General features: G+C 43.2%; 1 protein-coding gene across 4 annotated transcripts in view; it reads right to left on the bottom strand.

Annotated features, from left to right (window-relative positions):
* fndc1 (fibronectin type III domain containing 1) overlaps positions 1-24,751 on the bottom strand; it is a 336,789-nt gene that overhangs the window by 112,702 nt on the left and 199,336 nt on the right. For all 4 annotated transcript variants that reach the window (XM_059648478.1, XM_048536000.2, XM_059648479.1 and 1 more), the window contains one exon: positions 5,549-5,739. In XM_059648478.1, coding sequence (XP_059504461.1) covers positions 5,549-5,739 — 191 coding nt within the window. The remainder of the gene's footprint in view (positions 1-5,548; positions 5,740-24,751) is intronic.

The following is a 24,751-nucleotide window of genomic DNA, read 5'->3' as shown; positions in this document are numbered from 1 at the left end:
GTAATAACATGCCCTTCGGCCCAACAAGTCTACACTGACTATCACAGCATCCCACCCAGACCCAACCCCCACCTAATCTATACCTCCCTCAACACCACGGGCAATTTAGCATAGCCAATCCACCTAGCCTGCACATCTTTGGACTGTGAGAGGAAACCAGAGCACTCAGAGGAAACCCACGCAGACACAGGGAGAACGTGCAAACTCCACACAGAGAGTCGCCCAAGGGTAGAATCAAACCCAGGTCCCTGGCACTGAGGCAGCAGTGGTAACCACTGAACCACCGTGCCGACCGAAACGAGGCAACAACGCTAAGCATTGATCCATCTTGTACAATGTGTCTCTCCCAATCCCTTTTAAAACATTGTTTATCCTTCCTAAAGCTATAATTTGATCTCTATACCCTGGCCAAGTTAGTTAAATTCTCACCAACACTACCAGCAAACCACCTGTTGGCACTGGATTTGCCTGGCCCGTGGGGGTTCCATTCCCACTGCCCACAAAATGGATTTAATTTATTTAGACAAAATATTATGTTACAGACTTTTAACTTGATGTGTGACACACTTGCGTCGCATTAAAGACCAAAAGATAATGCTGCAATACTCATCAATCAACTTCTATCCACACTCTTGTGACGACACTCTGCAATTATTGTGGGTGATTTAAGGTCTGCTTTGGAGCCCACAATGCTCTAATCTCTGCTGCTCCCCGTCTTTACATCTTCAACCCTCTTTCATGACCTTTTGTTCTCAATAACTGACTGAAGGGCTATTTGGATGAGATACCAGTTTATCTAATACTCCATGAAAAGAAAGCTAACTGAAATTGGAGGGATGGACAGGAAGGAGGGGAATGGAAGGGAAATAATTGATATGGCTACAGGGAAAAGAGTCGAGAAAAATGCCACAAGTGTTGGTCCAATTGGGTTCGTCCTTTTGGGTCATCCTACAGTGGTGGGAGAGTTGATCCTTCTTTGGAACACGCTGGATTAACAGGAGATCAGGGACCCGAGTTTGATTCCAGTCTTGGGTGACTGTCTGTGTGGAATCTGTAGAATCCTGGCAGTGTGGAAAACAGGCCCTTCAGCCCATCAAATCCACACTAACCCTCACTGCATCCCACCCAGACCCATCCCCCCAAGAACCCACCTAATCCACTCACCCGTGAACACTACGGGCAATTTAGCATAGCCAATCCACCTAACATGCACATCTTTGGACTGTGGGAGAAAACTGGAGCACCCAGAGGAAACCCACTCAGACATGGGGAGAATGTGCAAATTCCACACAGACTGTCCGCCCAGGGTAGAATGGAATCCAAGGCCTTGGCACCGTGAGGCAGCAGTGCTAATCACTGAGCTACCGTGCCAAGTATGCACATTCTCCCGAGATCTGTGAGGGTTTCCTCGAGATGGTCCAGTTTCCCCCCACTGTCCAAAGTTTGCATGTTAGGTGGATTAGCCATGCTATATTGCCCATAGTGTCCAGGGATGAGTAGGCTAGGTGGATTAGCCATGGTTAAAAGTGCAGAATTACAGGGATAAGGTGGGGTTCGAGAGTGGGTGGGATGCTCTTCAGAGGGTCAGTGCAGACTTGATGGGCCGAATACCCTCTTTCTGCACTGTAGGGATTCTATGATTCTACAAGATTTTGAACATTTTCTTGTAAAGTACTTTGAGATCTAGTTATATATTTTTTAAAAGAGCTTTGACCTATTAAAGTTGAACAAGTTTGGAAGGTTCTACATCAGATTAGGTTTGGAAAAACATTGCAATTCATGATTTTTACAGCAAATCGTTTGATCATTAAGAGCATGTTTCTTGATTTATGAGATTGTAGGATTGGCATTCATGAGGTTGTTTTGGCTGTAAAGAATTTTAGCACTGCACTGCAGCAGTATCTCTTTACTGGCTCAAAGTGCTTTCTTGCCTCTTGGAAATAACAATCCATTCTAAAATTTTAATCAAAGCACGTATTGCAAGAAAAGCATCTCGACTTCCACACCATTGCTGACATCTGTCAGCACTCCCAATGTATAAAATATCATAGCCATATTTATTCAATTTAACATAACAGACAAGCACGGTTTTGCCAGTCAATGGTTCTACAAACAAGACATTCAAAAGTATGATAATTATAAGCTTAACAGCAGATGATGATATTTCATCCATGTTAAAATGAACATAACAAAGCTGTCTTTCAGGGATGGGTTACAAAGTTACTGAATACGAAACAAAATTAAGTTTACTCAACACTAGCGAGGCCATTAGATTCAAATCCTCCAACACATTACAAAATACAGTCTATTCCTGATAAATTCGAAGGCTGCTGAATTTGAATGGCCAAATACAGAACATAGAACATAACAGCACAGTACAAGCCCTTTGGCCCTCGATGTTGTGCCGACCTGTCATATCGATCTCAAGCCCATCTAACCTACACTATTCCATGTACGTCCATATGCTTGTCCAATGGTGACTTAAATGGGCTTAAAGTTGGCAAATCTACTACCGTTGCAGGCAAAGTGTTCCATTCCCTTACTACTCTGAGTAAAGAAACTATCTCTGACATCTGTCCTATATCTTTCACCCCTCAATTTAAAGCTATGCCCGCTCGTGCTCGCCGTCACCATCCTAGGAAAAAGGCTCTCCCTATCCACCCTATCTAACCCTCTGGTTATTTTATATTTCTCAATTAAGTCACCTCTCAACCTTCTTCTCTCTAACGAAAACAGCCTCAAGACCCTCAGCCTTTCCTCATAAGACCTCCCCTCCAGATCAGGCAACATCCTAGTAAATCTCCTCTGCACCCTTTCCAAACCTTCCACATCCTTCTTAAAATGCGGTGACCAGAACTGTACGCAATACTCCAAGTGCGGCCGCACCAGAGTTTTGTACAACTTCACCATAAACTCTTGGTTCCGGAACTCGGTCCCTCTATTAATAAAAGCTAAAACACTGTATGCCTTCTTAACAGCCCTGTCAACCTGGGTGACAACTTTCAAGGATCTGTGTACATGGACACCGAGATCTCTCTGCTCATCTACACTACCAAGAATCTTAGCATTAGCCCAGTATTTTGCCTTCCGGTTACTCCTACCAAAGTGCATCACCTCACCTGTCTGCATTAAACTCCATTTGCCACCTCGCAGCCCAGCTCTGCAGCTTATCTATGTCTCTCTGCAACCTACAGCATCCTTCGTCACTATCCACAACTCCACCGACCTTAGTGTCGTCTGCAAATTTACTAACCAATTTACTAACCTTCTATGCCCTCATCCAGGTCATTTATAAAAATGTCAAACAGCAGTGGACCCAACACCGACCCTTGCGGTACACCACTAGTAACTGCTCTCCAGGATGAACATTTCCCATCAACCACCACCCTCTGTCTTCTTTCAGCAAGCCAATTTCCGATCCAAACTGCTATATCTCGCACAATTCCACTCCTCCGCATTTTGTACAATAGCCTACTGTGGGGAACCTTATCGAACGCCTTGCTGAAATCCATATACACCACATCAACCGGTTTACTCTCATCTACCTGTTTGGTCACCTTCTCAAAGAACTCAGTAAGGTTTGAGAGGCACAACCTACCCTTCACAAAACCGTGCTGACTATCCCTAATCAAATTATTCTTTTCTAGATGTTTAGAAATCCTATCTCTTATAACCTTTTCCAACACTTTACCAACAACTGAGGTAAGGCTCACTGGTCTATAATTACCAGGGTTGTCTCTACTCCCCTTCTTGAACAGGGGAACCACATTTGCTATGCTCCAGTCATCTGGCACTATTCCTGTAGACAACGACAAGTTAAAGATCAATGCCAAAGGCTCAGCAATCTCCTCCTTGGCTTCCCAGAGGATCCAAGGATAAATCCCATCCGGGCCAGGGGACTTATCTATCTTCACTCTCTGTAGGACTTCTAATACCTCTTCCTTGTGAACCTCAATCCGACCTAGTCTAGCAGCCTGTATCTCAGTATTCTCGACAACATTGTCATTTTCTAGAGTGAATACTGTTGAAAAATATTCATTTAGTGCTTCCCCTATCTCCTCTGACTCCACACACAACTTCCCACCACTATCCTTGATTGGCCCTAATCTTACTTTCGTCATTCTTTTATTCCTTAAATACCGAAAGAAAGCCTTAGGGTTTACCCTGATCCTATCCACCAACAACTTCTCATGTCTCCTCCTGGCTCTTCTGAGCTCTCTCTTCAGGTCTTTCCTGGCTACCTCGTAGCCCTCAAGCGCCCTGAGCATTCACATCTCATCCTAACATAAGTCTCCTTCTTCTTCTTGACCAGAGATTCCACTTCCTTCGTAAACCATGGATCCCGCGCTCTACAGCTTCCTCCCTGCCTGACAGGTACATACTTATCTAGGGCACACAGGAGCTTTTCCTCAAATAGGCTCCACATTTCTAATGTGCCCATCCCCTGCAGTTTCCTTCCTCATTCTATGCTCCCTAAATCTTGCCTAATCTCATCGTAATTGCCTTTCCCCCAGCTATAACTATTGCCCAGTGGTATACACCTATCCCTTTCCATCACTAAAGTAAACATAACAGAATTGTGATGGCTATCACCAAAGTGCTCACCTACTTCCAAATCTAACACCTGGCTGGGCTCATTACCCAGTACCAAATCTAATGTGGCTTCGCCCCTTGTTGGCCTATCTACATACTGTGTCAGGAAGCCCTCCTGCACGCACTGGACAAAAACTGACCCATCTATAGTACTCGAACTACAGTGTTCCCAGTCAATATTTGGAAAGTTCAAGTCCCCCATGACAACTACCCTGTCTCCTTCACTCCTATCGAGAATCATCTTTGCTATCCTTTCCTCTACATATCTGGAACTATTCGGAGGCCTATAGAAAACTCCCAACAGGGTGACCTCTCCTTTCCTGTTTCTAACCTCAGCCCATCCTACCTCAGTTGACGAGTCCCCAAACATCCTTTCTGAAAATGTAATACTGTCCTTGACCAACAATGCCACACCTCCGCCCCTTTTACCATATTCTCTGCTCTTACTGAAACATCTAAATCCCGGAACCTGCAACAACCATTCCTGTCCCTGCTCTATCCATGTCTCCGAAATGGCCACAACATCGAAGTCCCAGGTACTAATCCATGCTGCAAGTTCACCCATCTTATTCCGGACGCTCCTGGCGTTGAAGTAGACACACTTCAAACCAACTTCTTGCTTGCCGGTGCCATCTTGCATCCCTGAAACTTTAATTCGGACCTCCCCACTCTCAACCTTTTCTATACTCGAAGTACAATTTTGGTTCCCATCCCCCTGCTGAATTAGTTTAAACCCACACGAATAGCCTTAGCAAATTTCCCCCCCCAGGATATCGGTACCCCTCTGGTTCAGGTGAAGACCATCCTGCTTGTAGAGGTCACACCTGCTCCAGAAAGAGCCCCAATTATTATTTTAGTCTTCTTGGCAGGTGAAGTAAATATCATCAAATAACTGCAATTTGAACATGGGGATAAATTTGCAATGACCTTTCAGCACCGAGCATTAAAAACATACCAGACTCTGGTGTTCTTTGAAAAACCGAAACACTCCATTTGCCATCTCTGTCTCCTTGTGAAGTGCGAACGGAGAATTCATATATAGAATCTGATGTCAGCTTGTCAATCAGAACTCGCCTGTATTTCTTAGATATCTTATATTCCCATTTGGCAGATTCTCCTTTCTCTCTATATCTAACAGTGTAATATCTGAAACGTCAAGAAGAACACAAAAATAAAACAAAAGTATAACATTTTACTGTTTGTGAATCATTCCAGACAGGTCATCCATCGTGGTTGTGCTAATAAACACAGCATGTGAAAAAAATCTACAAGTTCAATATTATAAAGTTGTTCTCATACTCCATCATGGAGCTATTCTTTATATTTTTTGATGCAATATAACAATTTGCAATCAAGATTTTCTCCACTCCAAGGTTCCTGATTTTGCTGACCTTGAGTCAACTGCTGATTCAAACACATTCAGTAATGTGCCAGCGAGGAAGTGAGTTATTTGTTCTGTGGCTACACAGATCAGACAGCTGGGAGCATGAATCTGCTATTACGAATCACTGTCAACACTATTTCCCTATTGCTTGTACTTTCATTTGGTGATGTTTTACTATCAATAGCAAAATAATACTGAAAGAATAATGTAAGCTTTATCATGCCGACAGGCTGAATAAGCAAAATATTTCAACAATGGAATTCAATGAAAAATATCTCTATGCATAAACACAGATGTGGAGATACCAGTGTTGGACTGAGGTAGACAGTGTCAGAAGTCACTTGACACCAGGTTATAATCCAAAATGTTCCATGACTGGGAGGGAACATTCCTGTCTGGTAATTGATGCACAGTATCCATTCATCTGTTGACACAGCGTATGCATGGTCTCACTAACATACCACGCTTTAAAGCATCCTTGCCTGGACCGCATAAGGTAGACAACATTGGCCGAGTCACTCGAGTATCTGCCGTGTACATGGTATGTGGTGTGATGCTAGTATCCACTTCAATGACATGATATGTCTTGCGAGGTTGCTGTGGCAGGGTTGTGTGGTGTTGTGGTTGATGTTGTCCTGACAGTCTGTTTAAGGTTTCACAGTTGTTTGAAGGTGAGAAGTGGGGGCATAGAGATGGTCTTGGTGAGACATTCATCATCATCATGTTGAAGGCTGCAAAGAACATGGTGTAGCTTCTCTGCTTTGGGGAAGGACTGAACAACGAAGGATACTCTATCGATTGTGTACTGTGCCAGTCTTCTGAGGAGGTTGTTGCGATTTTTTGCTGTGGCACGTCAGAATTGGCAATTGATGAGTTGAGCATGGCATTCCATTCTTATGAGGGCATCTTTCAACATCTTTAGGTCTCTATCATGTTCCTTCTTGTCCGAGCAGACACCGGGCTTATCTGTATCAGATGGGTTCTTTAACATGTTTAGGAAGGAAGCTAGAGAAATGCAGCATCTCAAAGTTGTCTGTGGGCTTGCGGTAGAGTGAAGTACTGAAAAGCCCCTCCTCGATGGACGTGCACATGTCCAAGAATGAGACTGATTCTGAAGAGTAGTTCATAATAAATCTGACAGTGGGATGAAACTGTTTGATATTGTTGTGTAGACATTTCAATGATTCCTCACCATGAGTCCAGAGGAAGAAAATATCATTTAAGTATCTGGTGCGTAGAATTGATTGGAATAAGTATGGTATATTGATGAGACCACGCATACACTACGATAATGGGATGAATGGACACTGCACAACAATCGCCAGACAGTAATGTTCCCTCCCAGTTGGGAAACACTTCAGTGGCCCGACATTTAGCCTCCCATCTTCAGGTAAGCATCTCCCAAGGTGGCCTTTGAGATACACAACAATGCAGAATTGCGGAGCAGAAACTGATACCAAATTCTGTACCCACAAAGATGGCTTCAACCATGATCTTGGATTCAATGTTGTGCTACATGTAACCCCACCATACTTTCTGTATTTATAAAATCTTCCTTACTGTCCTGTTTTGACACCATTAAGTTTGGTAACTTGTTATGATCTCTCTACCTTAGTTTGTACAGTTCTGGATTATTACTACTTTGGTTACACTCTCGGCATGCGATTCTTAGACCTATCACGTTATTCTAGCCATTTGCTTTGTCTCTAGCAAGACTTCATTTTTAATTTTTTTTGTAATGATCTCTCTGTCTCAATTAATCAGATTATAGGTAATCCCTCCACTTGCTAGTCACCTGCAGACACTTTAGGTCACCTGCAGAGACACATTATTTGGCCTGTCGACACTCTGCTCACACTATTTGAGCGATCTTTTGATCTCTGCCTATAAATGATGTGCCTGTGCATTTCTCTTCACTTCAGAAGGAGCATTGTTCTGAAAGCTTGTGATTGCAAATAAACCTGTTGAATTATGACCTGGTGTTGTGTGACTTCTGATCTTAAACGTAAAACAGAAAATACGAGCAGGGGTAGGTCATTTGATCTTTGGATCCTATTCCGCTATTAATTATTGTTGATCATCCAACTCAATAGCAAAATCCTGCTTTCCACACATATCCTTTGATCCCTTCAGTGCCAAGGACGATAGCTAACTCCTTCAAATCATACAACGTTTTGGCCTCAACTGCTGGTGCTGAATTCCATCAGCAAATACCCAGGTCTAGTTCCCCTCTCTCAATTTACAGCCATTTAGATGATAATCTGCCTTTCTGTTTTTGCTCTCAAAGTGGATAACCTCACATCTATCCACGTATTACTGCATCTGCTATGCACTGGCCCACTTACTCAAATTGTCTAACTCATTCTGTAAATCTCTGCATTCTCCTCACAGCTCGGCCTCCCACCCAGGTTTGAGTAATCTGCAAATTTGGAAACAATGCATTCTTCATCTACATTGATAGATATTAAGTGTGTCTAGGTTCTTAGCATTGATCCCTGTGGTACCCAAACAGTCACTACCTGCCATTCAGAAAAGGGACCTGTTTACATTTTCTGAAGGGTCTAGGCCCGAAACGTCAGCTTTCCTGCTCCTCTGATGCTGCTTGGCCTGCTGTGTTCGTTCAGCTCTACACCTTGTTATCCCTAGAATTAGAATCCCTACAGTGTAGAAACAGGCCCTTTGGCCCAACAAGTCTACAGCAAACCTCAGAACATCCCACCCAGACCCATCCCCTCGAGAACCCACCTAATCTACGCCTCCCTGAACACTATGGGCAATTTTGCATGGTCAATCCACCTACCCTGCACATCTTTGGACTGTGGGAGGAAACCGGAGTACCCCGAGAAAACCCACACAGACACGGGGAGAACGTGCAAACTCCAGACAGACAGTTGCCTGAGGCTGGAATCGAACCTGGATCTCTGGTGCTGTGAGGCAGCAGTGCTAACCACTGTGCCACCGTGCTGCCCCGGTTTACTGTGTTCACTCCTACTCTTTATTTACTGCTTGTTGAAAGCCATATGAAATTCCAAATAAACCACATCCAGTGGCTCACCCTCATCAACTCTACCAGTTATACCTCAAAGAATTCCAGTAGATTTGTCAACTCTCTTTTGTATATCCATGCTGCCACTGTTTTCCAAGTGCTCAGCTATTAAATCCTATTCAATGGACTTGAGCTGACTGGTCTATAATTTCAAGTTTGCTATCTGCCTCTCTTTTTGATAGAAGGGCTACTCTTCAATCGGTTGGAACTGTTTCACAGTCTACAGAATCTTGAAAGATGACCACCATTTATTATTTTTAGGGCCACTTCCTTAAGTACCCTGGTAAATTGATTATCAGGGCCTGAGGATTTATCTGCCTTTAATCCCATCAATTTTCCCAAAATTTGTTTTTCCAACTAATATTGATTTCCTTCAGTTCCTCCCCCTCACTAAACTCTATGTTCTTCAACATTTCTAGTCAGTTACAAAAACAGAAGTTGCTGGAAGCTCAGCAGGCCTGTCAGCGCCTGTGAAGAAAATAAAAATCAAAGTTAATGTTTCAGGCCTGGTGACCTTTCTTCAATGTTCTAATATGGTCAGACCTGCTTACCTTCCAGCAACCTCTTTTTTGTTCCCGATTTACAGCATCAGCAGTTCTTTCGTGCTGTTTTTTCTAGTCAGTTATTTGTGTCCTCCTTTGTGAGCGCAGAACCAAAGAATGTATTCAGTTGGTCAGCCATTTCTTTGTTTCTCCAATTTAAATACCTCTATTTCTGAATGCAAGGGAATTGTATTTGTCTTCACTAATCTTTTTTGTCCTTACATAAATATAGAAACTTTTATAGTCAGTTTTTCTCCTCTTGTAAGTTTTCTGTCATACTCTATTCTCCCTTTCTTCATCAATTTCTTTGTCCTCCTTTGCTAAATTCTACACTGTTCCCACTTCTCAGGGCCCTTTTCTTTATGACAAATTTGTATGCCTCTTCTTTGGATCAATGCTCGCTAATTTTCTTTTTAGCCATGGTTTGGCCACAGTTCTCATTTTACTGTTGCACCAAACAGGAATAATCAATTCTGACAGTTCACCCATGTACTCCCTGAATTCTTGCCACTGCTTTCCCATCATGATCCCTTCAAGTAACGTTCCCCACTCTGTCAGCCAACTCACACCTGACATCATTGTAATTTCCTCTAATTAGACATAGGACCCTAGTCTTAGAATCAACTATATTACTTTCTATCTTGATGACGAATTCTACCATAGTATGGATGCTCATCTAAATAGACTTTCCACAATTAGACTGCCAGTTATTCCGTGTTCATTACATAATACCCAGTCTAAGATGGCCTGCTCTCTAATTAGCTACTCATTATATTAGTCCAGAAAGTCATCCTGTGTAAACTCCAGGAATTCTTTCTCTACAGTTACAAGTTTGATTTGCTCAATCCATATGCAGATTAAAGCCACTCATAATTATAGATGTTCCTTTAATGCACGTGTCTCCAACTTTCTGTTTAATGGCATTCTCAACATCACCTTTGAAATAAAAACCGAAAGAACTGTGGATGCTGTAAATCAGAAACAAAAACAGAAGTTGCTGGAAAAGCTCAGCAGGTCTAGCAGCATTTATGAAGAAAAAAATCAGAGTTAAAGTTTTGGGTCTGATGATCTTTCCACAGACCTGAAACTTTAACTCTGATTTTTTACTTCACAGATGCTGCCAAACCTGCTGAGCTTTTCCAGCAACTTCTGTTTTTGTCACTTTTGAAATGTAGGGTCTCTTATACAATGCCCACCAACGTTTTTTGCACCTTGGTGTTTCTCAGCTCTACCCATAAGGATTCCACATCGGTTGAGCTGGCATTCTCTCCCATTAACTTCCACTTTATTAAGCAATGTTATGCCTCTTCCTTTTTGTCTATCCTTTCTAAATAGTGAATACCCCTCGATATTCAGGTCCCATCCCTGATCACCCTGCATAAATATCTCCATAAATATCAAACCTGTTTTCACCTATTTTCACAATTAACTCATCTGCTTTATTGTGAATGCTCCACGTATTGAGGCGCAAAACCTTCAGGCTAGTCTTTTCAACATTTCTTGCCCTGTTCCAATTATATTTCCTGACCCTTGATTTAGAACATAGAACAGTACAGCACAGAACAGACCCTTCAGCCCACAATGTTGTGCCGACCATTGATCCTCATGTATGCACCCTCAAATTTCTGTGACCATATGCATGTCCAGCAGTCTCTTAAATGTCCCCAATGACCTTGCTTCCACAACTGCTGCTGGCAACGCATTCCATGCTCTCACAACTCTGTGTAAAGAACCCGCCTCTGACATCCCCTCTATACTTTCCACCAACCAGCTTAAAACTATGACCCCTCGTGCTAGCCATTTCTGCCCTGGGAAATAGTCTCTGGCTATCAACTCTATCTATGCCTCTCATTATCTTGTATACCTCAATTAGGTCCCCTCTCTCCTCGTTTTCTCCAATGAAAAGAGACCGAGCTCAGTCAACCTCTCTTCATAAGATAAGCCCTCCAGTCCAGGCAGCATCCTGGTAAACCTCCTCTGAACCCTCTCCAAAGCATCCACATCATTCCTATAATACAGCGATCAGAACTGGACGCAGTATTCCAAGTGCAGTCTAACCAAAGTTTTATAGAGCTGCAACAAGATCTCACGACTCTTAAACTCAATTCCCCTGTTAATGAAAGCCAAAACACCATATGCTTTCTTAACAACCCTGTCCACTTGGGTGGCCATTTTAAGGGATCTATGTATCTGACCATCGCTGTCCTTATTCCCTTTTATCTTATGTACTTGTTCCTGATTCCCCTTTCTTTGAGTCCTTGCATAGATGCCCATTCCTCTGCCATTTTAGTTTAAAGCTTTCCCAACCAGTCACATAGAAACGTAGAAACATAGAAGACAGAAGCAGGATGAGGCCACTCGACCTTATGAGCTTGCTCTGTCATTCTTCATGATCATGGCTGATCATCCGTCTTAATAACCTAATCCTGCTTTCTCCCAATAACATTTGATCCCATTCACCCCAAGTGCTATATCTAGTTGCCGCTTGAATACATTCAGTGTTGTGGCATCAACTACTTCCTGTGATAATGAATTCCACTGGCTCATGCTCTTTGGGTGAAGAAATCTCTCTTCATCTCCGTCCTAAATCGTCTACCCGAATCCTCATACTGGTGACCTCTGGTTGTGGGCACACCCACCTCCAGGAACATCCTCTCTGCATCTACCCTATCCAGTCCTGTTAGAATTTTATAAATCTCTATGGGATTCCCCCTCATTCATCTGAACTCCAGTGAAAACAATCCCAACCTAGTCAATCTCTCCTCGTACATCAGATCCACCATCCCCTGAATTAGCCTGGTAAATCTTCACTGCTCTCTGTCGACAGCAAAAGCATCTTTCCTCAGAAAAGGATACCAAAACTGCACACAATATTCCAAGCTTGGTCTCACCAAGGCCCTGTATAACTGCAACAACACATCCCTGCTCTGTACTCAAAACCTCTCGCAATGAAGGCCAACATACCATTTGCCTTCTTTATCACCTGCTGCACCTACATGCTTACTTTGAATGACTGGTACACAAGGGTGTCCAGGTACCACTGCACACTGCCCCTCCCAACTTATAGCCATTCAAATACTGATTTGCCTTCTTGTTTTTGCTTCCAAAGCGAATAATCTCACATTTATCCAAATTATACGGCATCTGCCATTGATTTTCCCACTTACTCAACCTTGTCCAAATCATGCTGAAGGATCTCTGCATCCTCATCACAGTTCACCCTCCCACCCAACTTGGTATCATTTGCAAACTTGGAGATGTTATGCTTGTTCTCTCATCCAAATCATTATTATGTGTTGTGAATAGCTGGGGTCCCAGCACCAATCCCTATGGCACCCCACAAGTTACTGCCTGCCAATTTGAAAAGGACCCCTTAATTCTTACTTTTTGTTTCCTCTCCGCCAACCAGTTTCTTACACATCTCAATACATGGCCCCCAATCCCATACGTTTTAAACTTGCACAATAATCTCTTATGTGGGACTTCGTTAAATGCTTTCTGTAAGTTCAAATATACTACATCAATGGGCTCCCCCTTGCCAACTCAACTAGTTATATCTTTGTAGAATTCCAACAGGCTTGTCAAGCATCCACACTGACTCTGTCTGATCCTGCCACTGCTTTCTAAATGCTCTGCTATAAAATCCTCGACAGTGGATTTGAGAATTTTCCCCACTACCGATGTTAGGCTCAATAGTCTGTAATGCCCCATTATCTCTCTCCCTCCCTTTTTGAACATTGGGGTGACATTAACTACCCTCTAATCTGCAGGGACTGTTCCAATGTCTATAGAATCCTGGAAGATGACCACCAATGCATCCAATATTTCTAGAGCTACTTCCTTATGGACTCAAGGAAGTAGATTATCAGGCTCTAGGGATTTAATCGGTCTTCAATCCCAACAACTTTCCCATTACCATTTCTCCACTAATAATGATTTCCCTCTGTTCTTCTCTCTGACTAAATCTTGCATTCTCCAACAATTCTGATATCTGATTTGTGTCCTCTTTCGTGAAAATAGAACCAAAGTATAAAATCAGTTCCTCAGCCATTTCTTTGCCCCCATTACACGCTCCCCCATTTCCGTCTGTAGGGGACCTACATTTATCTTAACCAATCTCTTTCTCTTCACGTACCTGTAGAAATTTTTAGCGTCAGTCTTTCTGCTTCTTGCAAATTTACTTTTGTAATCCTTTTTCCCCCTTCTTAATCAATCTCTTGGTCCTTCTTTGTTGAATTCTAAACTGTGCCCAATCCTCAGATTAATTATTTTTTTCTGGGCCAATCTGTATGTTTCTTCTTTGGATCAGATACTATCTCTTATTTCCTTTGTAAGCCATGGATTGGCCCACTTACCCATTTTACTTTTGTGACGAACAAGAATAAGCAGTTGTGCAGTTCCCGCAGTGCCTTCCTTGAATGCTTGCCACTGCCTATCCAATGCCATCGCTTTAAGTAACTATCCCCAATCTGCCAAAGCCAACTCATGCCTTTATACCTAATAGTTTCCTTCATTAAGATCCAGCATAAAACATAGAACAGAGAACAATATAATGCAGAACAGGCCCTTTGGCCCTTGATGTTGCGCCGGCCTGTGAACCAATCTAAGCCCATTCCCCTACACTGTCCCATCATCATCCATATGCTTATCCAAGGACTGTTTAAATGCCCCTAATGTGGCTGAGTTAACTACATTAGCAGGCAGGGCGTTCCACGTCCTTACCACTCTGAGTAAAGAACCTGCCTCCGACATCTGTCTTAAATCTATCACCCCTCAATTTGTAGCGATGCCCCCCCCCCGTACAAGCTGACGTCATTATCCTCGGAAAAAGACTCTCACTGTCCAACCTATCTAATCCTCTGATCATCTTGTATGCCTCTATTAATTCCCCTCTTAGCCTTCTTCTCTCCAATGAGAACAGACCCAAGTCCATCAGCTTTTCTTCATAAGGCCTTCGCTCCAGACCAGGCAACAGCCTGGTAAATCTCCTCTGTACCTTTTCCAATGCTTCCACATCCTTCCTGTAATGTTCGAAGTCAGGCCACACTAGTGTTTTGACAATGTTGCAGCATGACATCACGACTCCGGAACTCAATCCCTCTACCAATAAAACCTAACACACTGTAAGCCTTCTTAACAGCACTATCAACCTGGGTGGCAACTTTCAGGGATCTATGTACATGGACACCAAGGTCCCTCTGCACATCCACACTACCAAGAATCTTTCCATTGACCCAATATTCTGCCTTCCTATTATTCTTCCTCAAGTGAATTACCTCACATTTATCCGCATTGAACTCCATTTGCCACCTTTCAGCCCAATTCTGAAGTTTATCCAAGTCTCCCTGCAACCTGCAACATTCTTCCACACTGTCCACTACTCCAGCAACTTGTGTCATCTGCAAACTTACTAACCCATCCACCAATGCCTGCATCCAAGTCATTTATAAAAATGACAAACAGCAGTGGTCCCAAAACAGATCCTTGAGGCACACCACTAGTAACCGGACTCCAGGCTGAATATTTTCCATCAACCACTTGTTGCCTTCTTACGGAAAGCCAGTTTCTAATCCAAACTGCTAAATCTCCCTCAATCCCGTGCCTCTGTATTTTCTCCAATAGCTTACTATGTGGAACCTTATCAAAAACTTTGCAGAAGTCCATGTACCCCATGTCAACTGCCCTAACTTTATCCATATGCTTGGTCACCTTCTCAAAAAACTTAATGAGGTTTGTGAGACACTGCCCTTGACGATTCCATGCTGACTATCTCTAATCAAATTGTTGCTTGCTAGATGATTATAAATCCTCTCTCTTATAATCCTTTCCAAAACTTTTCTTACAACAGACGTAAGGCTGACAGGTCTGTAATTACCTGGGTCATCCCTACTGCCCTTCTTGTACAAGGGCACAACATTTGCAATCCTCCAGTCCTCTGGTACTAAGCCTGTAGACTATGAGGACTCAAAGATCAAGGCCAAAGGCTCCGCCACCTCCTCCCTAGCTTCCCAGAGAATCCTCGGAAAAATCCCATCCGGCCCAGGGGATTTATCTACCTTCACACCTTCTAGAATTGATAACGCCTCCTCCTTACTAACCTCAATATTTTTAATTCTAGTAGCCTGAATTCAGACTTCTCCTCTACAATATTCTCCTTTTCCTGAGTGAAAACAGATGAGAAATGTTCGTTCAGCACTTCTCCGATCTCCACAGGGTCCACATACAACTTCCCCCTTCTGTCTTTGACTGGCCCTATTCCTACCCTAGTCATCCTCTTATTCCTCACATACCTATAGAAAGCTTTAGGGTTCTCCTTTATTCTGCCTGCTAATGTCTGGTCATGTCCCCTCCTTGCTCTTCTTAACTCTCTCTTTAAATGTTTCCTAGCTAATCTGTAATTCTCCATTGCATCATCTGAGCAATCTTTTCTCATCGTCACATAAGCCTCCCTCTTGCACTTAACAAGAGATACAATTTCTTTAGTAAACCACGGGTTCCCTTACCTTATCATTTCCTCCCTGCCTGACAGGGACATACCTGTCAAGGACACGCAATATCTGTTCCATAAACCAGCTCCACATTTCGATTGTCCCCATCCCCTGCATTTTGCTACCCCATTCTATGCTTCCTAAGTCTTGTCTAATCACATTATAATTTCCCTTCCCCCATCTATAACTCTTGCCCTGTGGCATGTTCCTATCCCTTTCCATCGCTAAACTAAACGTAACCGGAATATGGTCACTCTCTCCAAAGTGCTCACCTACCACTAAATTAAACACCTGGCCTGGCTCGTTACCAAGTACTAGATCCTGTGAGGCCTCCTCTCTTGTCGACCCTTCAACATACTGTGTCAGGAAACCATCCCGCAGACATTGGATAAAAACTAATCGATCCAATGTACTTGAGTTAAAGCAATTCCAGTCAATGTTAGGGAAATTAAAGTCTCCCATAATGACTACCCTGTTCCTTTCATCCTGGAGTCTTGTCTGTGGCCATAGAAACACCTACCTGATTCCCTGACAATTAATCTCTTCTGAATATTGCATTCCCACAGTTTTTACTCACCCTCTGTGGAATGGAGCCAACCATGGTACAACAAACTTGGCTGTTGCTGTTTTCCTCTCAGAGGCCATTCCCTCTCAACAATATCCAAAGCGGTACAGCTGCTTTGAAGAGGAATAACCACAGGATATTCATGTACTACCTGCCTAGCCTTCTTGCTCTGTGTGGTGGTCACCCATTCCCTTCTTGCCTGTGCAGTCTTAGGTTATGGTGTGATCACCTTCCTTCATGTGCTATCGACAATATTTTTTGCTTCACAAATGCACCATATTGTCCCCGTCTGCTAAGTCCACGACAGATGGAAAAAGCTTCTTTGATATTCCAATTACCACAGCATGTTATCCTAGCCTTGCATAGATCAACAGCAGAGGCACTATCAGCATACAATGCCCAAAACTTTAAAACAGAATTAGTTCATTGCATTACAGATAGAGAAGTGTCAAAGATTTTGGAGGTTTAAAGCCCTATGTTATGAAGTGAGCTTCATGGAAATAAAGTTTTTATAGGAGCGAACTAAAGATGAACACCAATTTAAAAGGTCCAAACAGCACATACACCAGATAATTTTAGTTAAAATAAATCAGCACCCGTAAGACAGGTAATGAAAATCACTAAGCATTACCTTTAATATTAAAGTTCAATACTGTCAGGACCATGACAATACAATCTTGAAGCAGTAACTAATTATAATGAATGGTGTAATAAAATAACGAACTGCCAATGTTGGGAACCGAAAGCAAAAACAGAAAGTGGTGGAGAAACTCAGGCAGTCTAGCAACATTTGTGGACAGAAAAACAGAGCTAACGTATAAAGTCCAGAGATACTTCTATAGAACTCGACTCAAAACTTCTGGATAGTATTCCCGAACAGAGAAAATGAACTTGAATCAGTATTGGGTAGTCTTTTTCTTTTAATCAGTTATAGGATGTAGGTGTCGCTGGCTGGCTAGCAATTATTGCCTGTTCCTAGTCACCCTTTAGAAGATGGTGGTGAGCTTTCCTTCTTGAACTGCTGCAGTCCACCTAAAAAAAAATCAACAGATTAAAGTGGCAGCAGAGAGTAAATAGGAGTGCAATTCAGAAAAATTAAGAGCTTTAGAGGCGGAAGGCAAATATAGCAAGAGTTAGAGTGGGATGAAAAGTATGGCAGCGGAGCAAACCTCACAAGAAGGTTCCAGAAGGAGTAACTCAAAACAGGCGGTAATTCAAAGCCTGAAGCCAAAATAAAGTCAGAAAGAATGCAGTGAGAAAGGAGAGGCCAAACCCAAGGGATCTAGCACTTTGATCTAGGGTAGGAACTGCTGCAAGCATCTCAGATCAAAGAGAAGGAACGGCAACAAAAAAATAAATTGGCCTTAAAAAGAATGAAGTTTCAAGTGTAAATAATGCTTTAGAAAGCTTAAATTTGTTTCTGACAAGACCAGCACTCTAACATACAGAAAAGAAGGACATCTCAGCCTTATGTAATACACATTCTTGTAAGCATTTGTGTATGTGTATGTATGTGAACTCGAGGATACTTTTTTGCACACAAAAACATTTTCTTTTATACACTGTGAATGGTTCAGACCTGTAAATAACTGACTGGGACTGTAGTGGAGGCTGATTCCATCGTGGCTTTTAGAAGGGAAATGGAGAACAGAAGAGAAGTGAATTGCAGGGCTACAGAGAAAGGACAGTCCAATAAGAATGCCGGAGTTATATTTCCAGACGCAATTTCCTCTGTGCTGATTGGTAATTGTGATCACAAGAGAGGGAAATGCTGGCAGACCAGATACAAGGATGGGAATGTTGCACATACTGCAGACACAATACATTGTTGATGGAGAATAACAAACAATAAATTCTATGATTCGTGGGGCAGCACAATGTGAAAAACAAGACTATGAATGTGACCTATTGTTGAAAATGCTTATTCTATTGTCTTTCAAGAAACCTATCACTTCCACTTGGCTCTAATTTGATACTTTGAGGTTAATTCTTAAATCCCTTTCGGCAAACTAGGAGTTGAAAGGGGTGTGCATTTTTAATAGTCTCGGATCATCCACATAACTCATCATTAACAAAAGAAGTTTGATTTATTAACTGCTGTTGAAATACTTAGAGAAGTAGCAACAAATTGATTTTTTTTACAAGGGAGGGACAGGCAGGCAGTGTAGGAGTGCCCTGTGGTTATTCTCCAATCAGACAAGTATGCCATTTTGGACACTGTTTGGGGCAATAGCCTCTCGGGGGAAAGAAGCGGTAGCAGCCAGATCAGAGGTGCTACAATTGACACTCCCCACTGTATAACAATGCCAAAGTGCAGATGAGCTGTTGTGATAAGTTATTCTATAATCGGAGGCATGGACAGGTGTTTTTGTTGCCACGGGTGAGATGACAGGTCAATGTGTTACCTCTCTGGTGCCGGGGTCTCCGAGAAGGCACAGGCCACTGTGAAAGGGGAGAGTGAGCAGCTCAAGGTCACGGTCCATATTGGTACTAACAGGGACAGAGATGCAATGTTGCAAAGGGAATTCATGGAGTTAGGTAGAAATTTGAAAAGCAGGACCTCTAAAATTGTAATCTCAAGCTTACTTCCTGTGTGCTATGTGCTAGTGAGGCCAGAAATAGGAGGTCAATATAGTTGAATGCATGACAAAAAAAAAGTTGGTGTAGGGGAGGGAGGGCTTCACATATCTGGACCATTGGGCATCAAGGGCCTATAACAAGAGGAGCAGGTTGCCCCTAAACTGGACAGGCACCAATATCCTTGGGTCTTTGCGAATGCCACTCCTTGAGCTAGTGTGGCGACGGTATGGGAAAACAGAGCAGTAGGTAAGCATGTGGAGTGAATGAGCAGAAGGTAGATGTTACATAAAGTGTATTGGGAAGAACAGGCAGGGCCAGGTTAATGAACACAGCACGACTGGCAAACTGAAGTGTATGTACTTTAATACAAGGAGTATAACAAGTAAAGCAGATGAGCTTAGAGCCTGGATTAAAACATGGGGCCACGATGGCGTAGTCATTACAAAAAATGGTTGAGCGAAGAGCAGAACTGGCAGCTCAATAATCCTGGATTTAGATGTTTTAGGCATGATACACAGGGATGTAAAAGGAGTGGGAAAACAGCATTGCTAATAAAGGGGGCTCTCAGAAAGGACATCTTGGAGGGTTCATCTAGCAAGCCAATATGGGCAGATCTCAGGAATAAGAAAGGTGCAATCACCATAATGGGGTTATCCTGCTGGCCACCCAATGGCCAGAGGGAGGCTGAGGAACGGCTATGCCAGGAGTTCATGGGAAGTCGTAAAAACAGCAAGATTGTTATAATGGGTGATTTTATTTTTTCCAATATTAGAGAACATAGAACATAGAACATAGAACAGTACAGCACAGAACAGGCCCTTCAGCCCACAATGTTGTGCCGACCATTGATCCTCATGGATGCACCCTCAAATTTCTGTGACCATATGCATGTCCAGCAGTCTCTTAAATGACCCCAATGACCTTGCTTCCACAACTGCTGCTGGCAACGCATTCCATGCTCTCACAACTCTCTGCGTAAAGAACCTGCCTCTGACATCCCCTCTATACTTTCCACCAACCAGCTTAAAACTATGACCCCTCGTGCTAGCCATTTCTGCCCTGGGAAATAGTCTCTGGCTATCAACTCTATCTATGCCTCTCATTATCTTGTATACCTCAATTAGGTCCCCTCTCCTCCTCCTTTTCTCCAATGAAAAGAGACCGAGCTCAGTCAACCTCTCTTCATAAGATAAGCCCTCCAGTCCAGGCAGCATCCTGGTAAACCTCCTCTGAACCCTCTCCAAAGCATCCACATCTTTCCTATAATAGGGCGCCCAGAACTGGACGCAGTATTCCAAGTGCGGTCTAACCAAAGTTTTATAGAGCTGCAACAAGATCTCACGACTCTTAAACTCAATCCCCCTGTTAATGAAAGCCAAAACACCATATGCTTTCTTAACAACCCTGTCCACTTGGGTGGCCATTTTAAGGGATCTATGTATCTGCACACCAAGATCCCTCTGTTCCTCCACGCTGCCAAGAATCCTATCCTTAATCCTGTACTCAGCTTTCAAATTCGACCTTCCAAAATGCATCACCTCGCATTTATCCAGGTTGAACTCCATCTGCCACCTCTCAGCCCATCTCTGCATCCTGTCAATGTCCCGCTGCAGCCTACAACAGCCCTCTACACTGTCAACGACACCTCCGACCTTTGTGTCGTCTGCAAACTTGCTGACCCATCCTTCAATTCCCTCGTCCAAGTCATTAATAAAAATTACAAACAGTAGAGGCCCAAGGACAGAGCCCTGTGGAACCCCACTCACCACTGACTTCCAGGCAGAATATTTTCCTTCTACTACCACTCGCTGTCTTCTGTTGGCCAGCCAATTCTGTATCCAAGCAGCTAAGTTCCCCTGTATCCCATTCCTCCTGACCTTCTGAATGACGGAGACACCTTTAGTGTCAGGAGCTTAGATAGGACAGAATTGTTAGTTGCATCCAGGAGGGTTTCTTGAAACAATATGTAGACAGTCCAACTAGGAAAGGGGGCATATTATACCTTGTATTGGAGAAATGAGCCTGGCAGATTGAAATTTCAGCCGGGGGGGGGGGGGGGCGCGGGGCGGGGGGGGGGGGGGGAAAGAGAACAGTGATCATGATTCTGTAAGTTTGAAGGTAGTTATGGATAAGGATAAGACTTGCCCTTGGGTGAAAGAACTAAACTTCCGGAAAGCTAATTACAACAGTATTAGCCAGAAACTAGGGAAATTAGATTGGGGACAGCTGGGGTAAAGCCAACATCTGACATGTAAGAATCTTTTAAGTACCATTAGATCAGAGTTCAGGATCAGCATGCTCACGTGAGGACAAAAGAAAAGGATGGCAAAATCCGGAACCCTGGATGAAAGAAGATATTTAAGGTTTAATCAAAAAGGTAAAGGAAGCATATAGAGGAATTTCTGAAGAAGGGTCCCAACCCAAAATGTCAGCTTTCCTACTCCTCTGATGCTGCCTGGCCTGCTGTGTTCCTCCAGCTCCACACTGTGTTAACCCTGACTCCAGCATGGCAATTCTTACTATCTCTGAAGGAAGGATATGTAAAGTTTAGGAAACTGAACTCAGACACGGGCCTAGAGTATATAAAGGAAACAGAACAGAATGTAAACAAGGAATTAAGAGGGCTAGATGAGGCCATAAAATATCCCTGGTGGCAGAATTAAGGAGAATCCCAAGCATTTTATGTATATATTAAGAGCAAGAGGGTAGTTAGCAAAAGGATAAGTCCACTCAAGTACACAGGAGCAAATTTGTGTGTGGAGCTAGAGGAAGTCGGTGAACTCTTTAATGAGTACCTAACACTGGTATTCACCAATGTTAAGGACATGGATGATGGCAAGATTAGGGAGGGGCATATTGACATTCGAGGGCAAGTCTATATTAAGGAGTCTTGAAAAGTATTAAAGCAAATAATTCCCCAGGCCTGGTAGCTTCTATTCCAGAATACTGAAGGAGACAAGGGTAGCGATTGTTCGGGTTTTGACAGAGATCTCTGTATCCTCTTTAGCCATAGGCAAGATCCCAGAAGACTGGAGACGTTGTTCCTTTGTTTGAGAAGGTCAACAAGGTCAATGCCAGAAATTATACACCAGTGAACGTTACATCATGGTCTGGGAATTATTGCAGAATATTCTTAGGGGTAGGATTTACTCAAATTTGTAAAAGAATGGACTAATGAAGGAAGACAGGCTTGCTTTGAGAAGGAAGGCCTTGACTCACAAATTAAGTTTTTTGAGGAAGTAAGCAGATGATTGATGCAGGTAGGGGAATTGAAGCTGTCTACATGGATTTTATAAAAGCATTTGACAAGGTCCCTCAAAGTAGGCTGGTCCAGAAGATGACTCCATGGCGAGTTGACAAGTGGATACAAAATTGGCTTGATTATAGGTCATAACTCATGGCCAGTGTTTACTTTTATATACATGAATAAATGATTTGGATGAAAACGTAGGTGGTCTGATTAGTAAGTTTTCAGATGACATGAAAATTGGTGTAGTTGTGGACAGTGATGAAGGTTATCAAAGGATACAGCAAGATATATATCAGTCGGAAAAATCGGGGGAGGAGAAATCTGCACAAGTGCGAGGTGACGCATTTCAGAAGGTAAAATGCAAGAGGAAAGTATGCAGTAAATGGAAGATCTCTTACAAGCACTGACATAGAGAGGTCTTGGAGTGCAAGTCCATATCTGTATGAAAGTGGCAACACAGGGATAAAATGGAAAATAAGGTGCATGCATACTTGCCTTTATCAATTAGGAGATTGAGTATAAAAGTTGGCAAGTCACTCTGCAGCTGGATAAAACTTTAGTTAGGCCACATTTGGAGTATCACGTGACACTCTGGTCACGACACAACAGAAGGATGTGGAGGCTTCGGAGAGGGTGCAGAAAAGGTTTACCAAGATTTTGCCTGGATAACAATGTATTAGCTACAAGGAGAGCATGAACAAACATTTTTCGGCAGGGCATCAGAGGCTGAGCAAAGACCTGATTGAAGTATATAAAATTTTGAGAGGCATGGATAGGGTGGATAGTTAGAAATGTCAGATACTAGGGGCCATAAGTTTAAGGTGAGAGGGGAAAAATTTAAAGGAGATGAGTGGGGCATTTTATTTTTTTACAGAGGGTGGTAGGTGCCTGGAACATGTTGCCAGGGAAGGTGGTAGAAGCGGATGTGTTATCAAAGTTTAAGAGGCATTTAAACAGAAACAGGAACAGACATAGAATATAGACCATGAGCTGGAAAACAAGATTAATTTAGAATGGCATCATGGTTGGTGCAGGCATGGCAGGGCAAAAGATCTGTTCTTGTGCTGTGCTATTCTGAGGGAGAACAAGCAGTCACGAGATAACAAAGTGTGAAGCTGGATGAACACAGCAGGCCAAGCAGCATCTCAGGAGCACAAAAGCTGACGTTTTGGGCCTAGACCCTTCAGAGAAGGGGATGGGGAGAGGGTTCTGGAATAGGTAGGGAGAGAGGGGGAGGCGGACCGAAGGTGGAGAGGAGAGTATAGGTGGGGAGATAGGGAGGGGATAGGTAAGTCCAGGGAAGACGGACAGGTCAAGGAGGCGGGATGAGGTAGGAGGTAAGAAATGGAGGTGCAGCTTGAGGTGGGAGGAAGGGATGGGTGAGAGGAAAAACAGGTTAGGGAAATGGAGACAGGCTGGGCTGGTTTTGGGATGCAGTGGGGGGAGGGGAAGAACTGGGCTGGTTTTGGGATACAGTGGGGCAAGGGGAGATTTTGAAGCTTGTGAAGTCCACATTGATACCATTGGGCTGCAGGGTTCCCAAGCGGAATATGAGTTGCTGTTCTTGCAACCTTCGGGTAGTATCATTGTGGCACTGCAGGAGGCCCATGATGGACATGTCTTCTGAGGAATGGGAGGGGCAGTTAAAATGGTTCGCGACTGGGAGCTGCAGTTGTTTATTGCGAACCGAGCGGAGGTTTTCTGCAAAGCAGTCCCCAAGCCTCCGCTTGGTTTCCCCAATGTAGAGGAAATCACACCGGGTACAATGGATACAGCATACCACATTGGCAGATGTGCAGGTGAACATCTGCTTAATATGGAAGGTCATCTTGGGGCCTCTGATGGGGATGCAGGAGGTGGTGTGGGGGCAAGTGTAGCACTTCCTGCGGTTGTAGGGGAAGGTGCCAGGTGTGGTGGGTAGTGGCCAGGAAATTTGTTGCTGTTGGGATGGTCGAGACATAAATGTCAATCAGAATATCCTTTGTCCTTCTGTAAATTGTCCACTAGATCTTTTATATCTTTGGATATAGCTGAGGTTAGTGCCTCGTCTAAAAAGTTTGAAAGAATAAATTTAACAACAATGAGGAAATAAATTGCACAAGATGCTGGGGAAAGAATACCTTTGATTAATTAACCTTATGCTTTTTATGGGATTTATGAATTACCAAGGTCATTATTATCTAAGCAGGATGAGAAAGGGGATCCTATATGACTAATTAAAAACCCAAAGAACTGTGGATGCTATAAATCAGGAACAAAAACAAAGTTGCTAGAGAAGCTCAGCAGTTCTGGCAGCATCTGTG

This window comes from Stegostoma tigrinum, chromosome 9 (genome assembly GCF_030684315.1).
Source record: "Stegostoma tigrinum isolate sSteTig4 chromosome 9, sSteTig4.hap1, whole genome shotgun sequence".
Lineage (NCBI taxonomy): Eukaryota > Metazoa > Chordata > Chondrichthyes > Orectolobiformes > Stegostomatidae > Stegostoma > Stegostoma tigrinum.
This window is presented reverse-complemented; position numbering and strand designations above follow the sequence as displayed.